The following is an 11434-nucleotide window of genomic DNA, read 5'->3' on the forward strand; positions in this document are numbered from 1 at the left end:
CCAAGTGAAGCTGAAGTACTGAGTCAGACTGGATATGGTTGTCAAGTTGCAAGTTTCCATGTTGAACGTTTTCAAATTAAGAAAAGAAAGAATCTAAAGGAGGAGGCTGCCGTGGCCTCTGCACACAGTAAGTCCCATTTAACATAACATTAATTTTACATGGTTTAAAATGTTGGCGACCAAATATTCTATTTGGCGCCTAAATTTTTCAGGTTAGGAGCCAATGGCTCCCAGGTAAATTTTTTAGTCTGGAGCCCTGTATATGCACCCATAGAAACCACGAGCTGACTACCATCCGGTATACAGCAGATAATCGATATTACTAATATCAAAGGACGCAGCAAGAGAGGCGGTAGGGCTGGGCGATTAATCGAATTAATTCGATTAATCGCCCAGACAGTTAGAATCGATTTGATTTTTTGTGAAAATCGTAAATTCGATTTTCACAAAAAATCATTGCGGGCGGCGCGGTAAAGTGTCGGGTCCGGAGAGAGTTGCAGGACGGCGCGGTGAGGTGCAGGGCCGGCGGTCAGGAGAGATGTGGTACCGGCGGCTCCAGCCTCTTCACAGAGCCGCGGCTGACCTCTCCCGCCCCTTACACGTTAGTGCCGCGCTGAGCTGCGTCCCGCTCTCTTACTGTCACACGTGCAGGTCCTGTTCTGTGGAGGAGGTGGCAGGGATCGCAGCAGAAGGAGAGAACGTCGCTGCCCGCTGTACAGCTCCAGGACCCGCAGCGACGTTCTCTCCTTCTGCTGCGATCCCTGCCGCCTCCTCCACAGAACGGGACCTGCACGTGTGACAGGAAGAGAGCGGGACGCAGCTCAGCGCGGCACTAACGTGTAAGGGGCGGGAGAGGTCAGCCGCGGCTCTGTGAAGAGGCTATAGCCGCCGGTACCACATCTCTCCTGACTGCCGGCCCTGCACCTCACCGCGCAGTCCTGACACTTTACCACGCCTGCCTAGTCCCCCTCAGCTGCCCCATACCCCCTCAGTGTCCCCTCAGCTGCCCCATACCCCCTCAGTGTCCCCTCAGCTGCCCCATACCCCCTCAGTGTCCCCTCAGCTGCCCCATACCCCCTCAGTGTCCCCTCAGCTGCCCCATACCCCCTCAGTGTCCCCTCAGCTGCCCCATACCCCCTCAGTGTCCCCTCAGCTGCCCCATACCCCCTCAGTGACCCCCAGCCTGCCCCATACCCCCTCAGTGTCCCCTCAGCTGCCCCATACCCCTCAGTGACCCCCAGCCTGCCCCATACCCCTCAGTGTCCCCTCAGCTGCCCCATACCCCTCAGTGACCCCCAGCCTGCCCCATACCCCTCAGTGACCCCCAGCCTGCCCCATACCCCTGAGTGACCCCCAGCCGGCTTCATATCCCTCAGTGACCCCCAGCCTGCCCCATACCCCTCAGTGACCCCCAGCCTGCCTCATACCCCTCAGTGACCCCCAGGCTGCCTCATACCCCTGAGTGACCCCCAGCCTGCCCCATACCCCTGAGTGACCCCCAGCCTGCCCCATACCCCTCAGTGACCCCCAGCCTGCCCCATACCCCTCAGTGACCCCCAGCCTGCCTCATACCCCTCAGTGACCCCCAGCCTGCCCCATACCCCTGAGTGACCCCCAGCCGGCTTCATATCCCTCAGTGACCCCCAGCCTGCCCCATACCCCTCAGTGACCCCCAGCCTGCCCCATACCCCTCAGTGACCCCCAGCCTGCCTCATACCCCTCAGTGACCCCCAGCCTGCCTCATACCCCTCAGTGACCCCCAGCCTGCCCCATACCCCCTCAGTAGTACTACTACACCCATCATCTATACCTGTACTACTACCACACTCCTCATCTTTACCTGTACTACTACACCCCTTATCCACTATACCCTCACTACTACTCCCTACCTAGATGAAGGCACAAAGAAGATCGCCTATACTATATGGGGGCACAGAGTACATAGGGCACATATTTGGGAAAACTACTTATATGGGGCACACAATGTGTTTGTCTACTACATGGGGGCACAGGGGGAGTACTGTTACACTGGGAAACAATATAGTTGTCTCAAACGTCAATAAAATCGTATCTGATGCTGCAGGGAGAAAAATGTCCTATTTATTTAGCAAAAACAAAAAAATCGAGATTTAAATCGAGAATCGTCCAAAATTTTTTAAAAATCGAGATTTTATTTTTTGGCCATATCGCCCAGCCCTAAGAGGCGGCATCACCGGTTTATAGAGAGAATGTCGCCATCATAAATACCAAACCAGACGGCTTCCTACCATTACCATATATACAGATGTATAGAAAGTGACACCCATAAGCACAGCGCCACTACATGGTGAAGCTATATCTGTGTGGCCTAATGGGGTAGATGTCCTGCCATGCGAAAAATGAGCAGCATTCATCTACCTTACTGATGTTTATATATATTCTGTGTATACAGGTCAGCAGGCAGCCGTACGGTTAGGCTTACACCTTGTTAAGCTGTGTACATGCCACTTAGTGTCATCCGTCATACATCTGGTCCCAAAGTAAAAAGATCCATACTGCGTGGTCTAAAACACAAAGTTATGTCCACACGCTATGCAAACAATGGCCATTTCTTGTTTAACGCAATAAATTATCATGATAGTTAACGGCCGTGTGAACATAGCCTTATACTGCATCCATCTTAATGGAATAGCACAGAGGTCCACACTATTACATTCTGCAGGACAGTGGTTCAAAATTACTTCTACCCAATGTTGGGTACATGTGGGTCCAGAGATCTGTATAACATATGTCCCGTACCTATCCAGGCGCTTACTTTAAGCGAAGCCTGCTGTATACTGCTTCATCATAGCCTTCCTGCTTACATCCCAGTGATCACCACGTAGCTGCTGCAGGAAATGCTGAGTCTTCCCATCTTGTTATATTGACTTCCTGTATAACATATGCCCCGTACCTATCCAGCCTTCCCATCTTGTAAAAGTGACTTTCCGAATGGTACAGCCCTGAAAGCTATGCTACTTGTTTTCATAGCTTTGAGTTACATAAAGCGGTTGCGGGGCTGCGCTGTTTGCACAACTCCCATGTAATGCTGCGTTTACACGGAACGATTATCGTTCGAATTTGCACGATAACGATCAAATTCGAACAATAATCGTACGTGTTAACGCAGCGAACGATCAAACGACGAGTGAGAAATCGTTCATTTTGATCTTTGAACATGTTCTTAAATCGTCGCTCGTTCGCAAAAAAATCGCAGATCGTTCCGTGTAAACAGTCGTTCACCGATTAAACCTATGGGCGAGATAGGCTTAAGCGATCGCAAAACGATTTTTCTGTACGATATATCGTTCCGTTTAAACGCTGATCGTTATTTTAAAAAAATCGTTACTTTGAAATCGTTCAGGATTGGGAGAATTATCGCTCCGTGTAAACACAGCATTACACAGTTTGGCTGTTTATGGCTTCCTGACCACCCCCAAGGGCTGCGAACAGACCGGAGAGGGCCGGAAAGTCATTGTTACAAGAGATGGCTAGAGAGGATCCAACTTTGAGTATGTTCGGGTTTGAACCTGAACACTCAGCATTTGATCACTGGTAGCTGAAGAAGTTAGATACAGCCTAAGGAAGTCCTGGAAAACTTGTTTGCATGTTTTCCAGGCTGCATCCAACTTCTTCAGCCACCTGTCATCAAATTCGGAGCATTCAGGTTCAAACCCGATCATACTCGAAGTCAGATCGTCATTCCCATACCAGAGTTTTCCATGGGTCTTGTGATTGTGGGTACATATACCTACCCTCTTAGGGTGAGTATACACCCAGCATATAGCTGCTCTTTATACATACATATAGTTGGCGGTTTAGCTCCGCCTTTGTGTCAGACATGTGACCTATCAGGTATGGTCATGTGCTTTTTAAATACCATAATTTGGTGCAAATGTTGGCGCAGAAATGTTGCAGATTATCCGTGAAAGTCCTTATTCACATTACATCAGGATAGCTTTATAATACCTCTGGTGGCCCCATTCACTTTAATAGACAGGTGACTATATTGCAAGGATGGGGAACCTTCCGCCCTCCAGCTGTTGCAAAACTACAATTCCCATCATGCCTGGAGAGCCAAAGCTTCGCTTTGGCTCTCCTGGCATGATGGGAATTGTAGTTTTGCAACAGCTGAAGGGCCAAAGGTTCTCCATCCCTGCTATATTGGGTTTATTTTCCCAATGTACATGGATCCACCACATTCATCACATAGCCGACACCTGGTGTGAACTGTGTCTGAGCTGAGTGACACAGAGCGGCAGCCACGTTACATTGTGTCAGTGAACAATGATGACATCACCTGCACAATCCATAATATGAGGTCACACAGTGGTTCTCCTGATGACGTCACATCCTAAATGTCCAGCACTTGTTCAATAATATATGGACAGATCTCCACACCTCAATCCAAGAATAATCATTCTATATGGCTCCATGTGGTAACTGATACATTTCCATGAGGGAGGTGATGATGAGGGTTATACTTATATATGGACTCTAAATAACTAATAAAACATTCACCTTCCCAGCCTTCAGTGTACCGGCTGAGACTTGTAGTCCTCGCACACGGTGCCGACTCTTCTCCAGTCACCTCAGAATTCCCGCTCTTATGAAAATGTACCACGTGACCAGCACGTTGTTACACCCAGACTGGTAAAAAAAAAAAAAAAAAAAAAAAAAAAAAAAAAAAAAAATTGCTTTGCACATGCGCAGTGCCGTACTAGCGGCATCCTAACTGCTGTGACGAGCAGACGGAAGAGGACGTAGCTGCCCTTAACAAAGATGGCAGCCGCTACGTTTTGTGACAGGAGGTGGCGCGATGTGATTGGTCGGCTCTTTAGCCCTTCCGGTGACGTGGACGCTGACTCTCAGGACCGGGAATGATGGCTGCTTCCCTGAGTTCCGTGCTGCTGCTCCTGGCCGGCCTGCTGCTCAGCCCCGGGGCCCAAGCCGGGCCCCGCACCCTGGTCCTGCTGGAGAACATTAACCTGCGGGAGACGCACTCACTCTTCTTCCGCAGCCTGAGCGGTGAGAACCGGCCTTGTAATGCGCTCAATGAGCCGTCCTGCCCACAGCTGAGGGGCTGTTACAGTGTGTCACCGGGGCTGTTACAGTGTGTCACCGGGGCTGCTCTGCCCACAGCTGAGGGGCTGTTACAGTGTGTCACCGGGGCTGCTCTGCCCACAGCTGAGGGGCTGTTACAGTGTGTCACCGGGGCTGCTCTGCCCACAGCTGAGGGGCTGTTACAGTGTGTCACCGAGGGCTGCTCTGCCCACAGCTGAGGGGCTGTTACAGTGTGTCACCGAGGGCTGCTCTGCCCACAGCTGAGGGGCTGTTACAGTGTGTCACCGAGGGCTGCTCTGCCCATAGCTGAGGGGCTGTTACAGTGTGTCACCGAGGGCTGCTCTGCCCACAGCTGAGGGGCTGTTACAGTGTGTCACCGAGGGCTGCTCTGCCCACAGCTGAGGGGCTGTTACAGTGTGTCACCGGGGGCTGCTCTGCCCACAGCTGAGGGGCTGTTACAGTGTGTCACCGGGGCTGTTACAGTGTGTCACCGGGGCTGCTCTGCCCACAGCTGAGGGGCTGTTACAGTGTGTCACCGGGGCTGTTACAGTGTGTCACCGGGGCTGTTACAGTGTGTCACCGGGGCTGCTCTGCCCACAGCTGAGGGGCTGTTACAGTGTGTCACCGGGGCTGCTGTGCCCACAGCTGAGGGGCTGTTACAGTGTGTCACCGGGGCTGTTACAGTGTGTCACCGGGGCTGTTACAGTGTGTCACCGGGGCTGTTACAGTGTGTCACCGGGGCTGTTACAGTGTGTCACCGGGGCTGCTGTGCCCACAGCTGAGGGGCTGTTACAGTGTGTCTGAATGCTGTTGTAACAAACCCTCAGCTGTGTGTTAGTACCTATAGAGATCAGTGGTCGCTGTCATGTCCTTCTCTCCCTTCCTGCTCTTCAGCGTCTCTTCTGACACGTCTGTAGTTACCCAGGAGCGATCCTGATGTGGGGGTTACAGAACGGGTGAGGGGTCTCAGACCCCCGGAGATCCTTCTTCTAATAACTCTTCTCTTTACAGATCGAGGATTCGACCTTTCCTTTAAGACGGCGGATGACCCCGGCCTGTCGCTCATCAAGTATGGAGAATTCCTGTACGACAACCTGATCATCTTCTCTCCGTCAGTGGAAGGTTTGTGTACGCACAGGTCTATGGGGGGAGCGCCTGTCCATGATGCCTCTTGAAGGGGTGTTCTCACCAGAGCCTTATTCCCTACCCTATAGAGGGGGGTTACCAGGGCCGGACTAGGACTTAAAACCAGCCCTGGCAGTCAAACCCAGCAGCCCACATACCATATCATGGATAGCCTTAAACATTTGAACCCCACCATCAGCACCTAAAAATAATGCTAGTCACATCCTGTCACTTACAGAAGGCGTCTTCTCTGCATGACGAGACGTCCACTTTTCCTTTTCTTCTCCATCTGACTCCGGCCATCATGAAGGCTTCTCTGGCCATGACTCCTCTCCACGGGATCTGTCAGACAGACATTTTAGGCTTCTTTCTTCAGCAACATCCTCGTCTATACATCCCCCATATAGAATAGCCCCCCCCCCCCCCCCCGCTGCACATCCCTCTATATAGAATAGCCCCCCTGCATCCACTCAGTATAGAATACCCCCCCCCCGCATCCCCCATATAGGATAGCCCCCCTGTAGAGCCCCTGACAGCCATGCCCCATGTAGGATAGCCCCCTGTAGAGCCCCAGACAGCCATCCCCCCCCTGCACCCCCCATATAGGATAGCCCCCCTGTAGAGCCCCAGACAGCCATCCCCCCCCTGCACCCCCCATATAGGATAGCCCCCTGTAGAGCCCCAGACAGCCATCCCCCCCCTGCACCCCCCCCATAGGCCACATGTAAAGGGGTTAAAAAAAAAAAAAAAAAAAAAAACATTCTCACCTCACCTTACTCCCGGCAGCTTCTTCCTCTCGGTCCTGGATCTTCGGTCCACAGCTGCTTCTTCCTGCTGCAGCGCGGCGGCGCCTCTTCTTGCTTTCCTCCCAGGTCCTCAACGGCGCGTCAGGGAAGTGACGTCACCGCTGGGGGCCTGGCAGAGGTGCCTGCAGACGTGCCTGCGCGCGGCACGTCTGCGACCCCGGGCCGGCCCTTACAACTTCTTCAAGCGGCAAAGACCAGCCCGGGGGGGCACATGCCACAAAAGTGACTGGCAGGTCCGGAGGCCAATGGCTCCCTGGCTCTGTCAGTCAGAGCGCGGCCGCTGCAGACTGTGAGCGTTCATCTTGAACGCTCACAGTTAAAGGGCCAGGGCACCGGCCCTCTGCAGAGGCTGAATGAATAGCGCAGCGGCTGGCTGCGCTATTTTTGCAGCTACTGCTGAGGGCCGGCGCACATGGTGGCCAGGACCGGCGGCCCCGGATTGGTAATCCTGGCAGCCCAGCGGGCATTAGCGGCCTGGGGGTTACCAAGCTGATTGCGGGGGTCTGATCACTCCGATCACTCCGCAGTGAGTACCTGCCATCCGTTCTCTATGGGGTTGCTGAGCTCTGAAGCATTTGGTGACCCCCTATACAGAATGAATGGAGCGGTGGTCACACAGGTGGGATCCACCCATTGTGGGCAGACTGTGTCTATGTTCTCAGGATGGGTAGGGGTCCCTGTGGTCAGACCACCACTGATCAACTAGGATAGGGGATAACCAACTCAGATGAGAAGACCCCTTTAAAGAGCCCTTAACCCTAGACATCAAGGCCCAGTACGGAGCAGCAGCCGCCATTCCTCTCGGTGACTCATCTTCTCTGTCTTCTTATTGCAGATTTTGGAGGAAACATCAATGTGGAGACGATCAGCTCGTTCATCGATGGCGGCGGCAGCGTGCTGGTGGCAGCCAGCTCTGATATAGGTATTATGGGGAGCGCAACTCCCATCAGGACAGGTGTCTGAGCTGCAGCATATCACCGTTCTGGATTAGAGGATCCACTGTCCAGAGATCCTTCTCTGTCCGTTATTGTAATCTTATTGTGATCCACTTTCAGGTGATCCTCTCCGTGAGTTGGGCAGCGAATGCGGTATTGAGTTTGATGAAGAGAAAACAGCCGTCATCGACCACCACAACTACGATGTGTCAGACCCCGGCCAGGTAGGTGCCTAGAGAGCTGCGTTTAAGGGGCTCTCCAGGTTTTTTTTTTTTTTTTTTAAATGGCTGCTTGCTTCCAAAAAACATCACCACTAGAGATGAGCGAACCTGGAGCATGCTGGAGTCCGTCCGAACCCGAACTTTCGGCATTTGATTAGCGGTGGCTGCTTAAGTTGGATAAAGCCCTAAGGCTATGTGGAAAACATGGATATAGTCATTGGCTGTATCTGTTTTCCAGACAACCTTAGAGCTTTATCCAACTTCAGAAGCCCCCGCTAATCAAATACCGAACGTTCGGGTTAGGATGAACTCGAACCCGAACCCGGTTCGCTTATCTGTAATCACCACCCCGTCCTCAGGTTGTTTGTGGTATTACAACTTGGCTCCACTCTCGTCAATGGATCTGGGCTGCAATACCACACACAGAATGAAAGGGAAATAAGCAGCTGTGTTTTGAATATGCTGAATGTCTATTCCTCCCCCCCCCCCCCCCTTACCTTCTGCTTATTACCTCTGCAGCATACCCTGATAGTCACTGACCCCGAAAACCTCCTGAAGGCCCCGACTATAGTGGGGAAGAATACTCTGAACCCCATCCTGTTCCGAGGTGTGGGGTAAGTACCTGCTGTGTGGGCTGATGCCGGGCCCCGGGGGTCCCTGGGCTGTTCTGATAACTGTGTTCATGTCCTGTACAGGATGGTGGCCGATCCAGATAACCCCCTGGTGCTGGACATCCTCACCGGCTCCTCCACCTCATACTCCTTCTTCCCTGATAAGCAAATCACACAGGTGAGTCTCCCCGAATGTCAGACCTAGGTGTGTTCCCCAGCCTGTGGCAAGACTACAACTCCCATCATGCCCTGACATGACAGGTTGAGCAGCACTGTTCTATATTGTGCCCCAGTAACATAACATGATGTGGTGTTCTGTCTTCTACCACCCAGTACCCACATGCAGTAGGCAAGAACACCCTCCTGATCGCCGGGCTCCAGGCCAGGAATAACGCCCGCGTAGTCTTCAGTGGCTCTCTGGATTTCTTCAGTGACGCTTTCTTCAACTCTGCTGTGCAGAAGGTGGCTCCCGGCTCCACCAGGTATGACCCGCCGCCATCTTTGCCTTCCCTGCAGCGACTGATGATGTGGTGCCGGACTCATGGGTTCTGCTCTTTGCTGTTTTCCCATTCAGATACTCCAAGACCGGAAACTATGAGCTGGCGGTGGCCCTGTCCCGGTGGGTGTTTAAGGAGGAGGGCGTGCTAAGGGTTGGCGCTGTGTCACACCATCGTGTTGGAGAAAGCGAACCTCCCAGTGCTTACACAATCACCGACCTTGTGGTAAGGATATGGCTTATAGGGGCAGCCTTGTGTTCCTGGGGATCCCTCCTTTCCCAGTGATAGTGTTCAATGTAATGTGCATTAGATGTCCAGCCAGCTTTACCGGAGTTATCCAGCGTTAGAAAAACATGGCCGCTTTCTTCCAGAGACAGCACCGCTCTTGTCTCCAGGTCAGGTGTGATTTGTAGTTTAGCTCCATTCACTTCAGTGAAACAGAATTGCAAAACCTGCACCCAGCCTGGAGACAAGAGCGGTGCTGTTTCTGGAGGAAAGTGGCCATGTTTTTCTCACACTGGCTAACCCCTTAAATCGGCCCATGTTGCCTCAGTGAGATAGCGCTCTTGTCTCAGGACTGTGGTTTGGCTCATGCTCCCTGTGTCCTCTCTGCAGGAGTACAGCATCGTGATTGAGAAGCTCTCTGATGGGAAGTGGATCCCGTTTGATGGAGACGACATTCAGCTGGAATTTGTGCGCATTGATCCATTTGTCAGAACCTTCCTGAAGAAGAACGGTCAGTTTAGTGTCGGCCCCCTCCTCACCCTGAGTACTCGCCCGGTCACTGAGAACATGCAGCTTATAACTCTCATCTCCTACAGGTGGGAAGTACAGCGTCCAGTTCAAGCTTCCTGATGTGTATGGCGTGTTCCAGTTCAAGGTGGATTATAACAGACTGGGATACACTCACCTCTACTCCGCCACACAGGTGAGCGCTGACTGTCCTGTACTGGGCCCCCTCCTGCACAGAAGACTGGTAACTGTGCAAGCTTGCTGAGTGATTCCCATAATAACAAGCAGAATAGTGAGTGCAGCTCTGGAGTATAATACAGGATGGAACTCAGGATCAGTAATGTAATGTATGTACACAGTGACCCCACCAGCAGAATAGTGAGTGCAGCTCTGGAGTATAATACTGGATGGAACTCAGGATCAGTAATGTATGTACACAGTGACCTCACCAGCAGAATAGTGATCGCAGCTCTGGGGTATAATACAGGATGGAACTCAGGATCAGTAATGTAATGTATGTACACAGTGACCCCACCAGAAGAATAGTGAGTGCAGCTCTGTGGTATAATACAGGATCAGTAATGTATGTACACAGTGACCCCAGCAGCAGAATAGTGACTGCAGCTCTGGAGTATAATACAGGGTGGGCTGTATAGTTATAGTACCCACAACCCTCGCCTCCTCTGACTGTGACTTTGTTCCGCAGGTGTCTGTCCGTCCTCTCCAGCACACACAGTACGAGCGATTCATTCCCTCCGCCTTCCCGTACTACGCCAGCGCCTTCTCCATGATGTTCGGCCTCTTCATCTTCAGCATTGTTTTCTTACACATGAAGGAGAAAGAGAAATCAGATTAAATCACTTGATCCATTTCCGCAGAACGCAGCCGTCATGGTCCGATTCACAGGGGCCACAATGGAGCAGCAGCCGGACGGGGGAGGGGCCGGGGGAGGGCGACATCTTGCTGTATATTTTTTTTGGGATTTGTTTTAGTTTGTGGAGGTTTTGTACATGTGACATCTGTAGGGTTTGGGGGAGGGGCCATGATGGGTAATGGGGACGGCGACACGAGGTGATGGCCCCTCCCACTGCGGCAGTCTGGATACATGCAGGGAGGTTTTGGGGATTACATCAGATGGTAACGGCACTTGAGATTTATTTGCATCATTTCTAAGAAAATAAACGTGTTTCCCCCATAACGTGTGAGGCCTTGGTGATTTATCTGCATCTTCATGCTGTCTCCCAGCATGCACTGCGGTCATGACCTGTATAGAGGGATCACAGGTTAAGCCCCCTGACCTGGTATACATGGGATCAATCCCAGCCCGGGGGCCCTATGTGGATCTCCTCTAATACTGGTCTATATACATACTCTGAGCTGTACACATTAGATTGTTAGCTCCTAGGATCAGGATGATGGGGGTGG

The 11434-nt window shown here is 52.2% G+C and overlaps 1 protein-coding gene across 1 annotated transcript; it reads left to right on the forward strand.

Moving 5' to 3' along the window:
• The first annotated feature begins 4855 nt into the window (after positions 1-4855).
• Positions 4856-11207, forward strand: DDOST (dolichyl-diphosphooligosaccharide--protein glycosyltransferase non-catalytic subunit). The gene is made up of 11 exons (XM_069946909.1): positions 4856-5046; positions 6094-6204; positions 7849-7935; positions 8069-8172; positions 8689-8783; positions 8865-8958; positions 9114-9262; positions 9355-9502; positions 9893-10013; positions 10099-10205; positions 10716-11207. Exons 1-11 carry the CDS (start codon positions 4899-4901, stop codon positions 10863-10865), a joined length of 1314 nt encoding a protein of 437 aa, XP_069803010.1. The 5' UTR covers positions 4856-4898; the 3' UTR covers positions 10866-11207.
• Positions 11208-11434: the final 227 nt, after the last annotated feature.

Source organism: Dendropsophus ebraccatus, chromosome 12, assembly GCF_027789765.1.
Source record: "Dendropsophus ebraccatus isolate aDenEbr1 chromosome 12, aDenEbr1.pat, whole genome shotgun sequence".
Classification (NCBI taxonomy): Eukaryota; Metazoa; Chordata; class Amphibia; order Anura; family Hylidae; genus Dendropsophus; species Dendropsophus ebraccatus.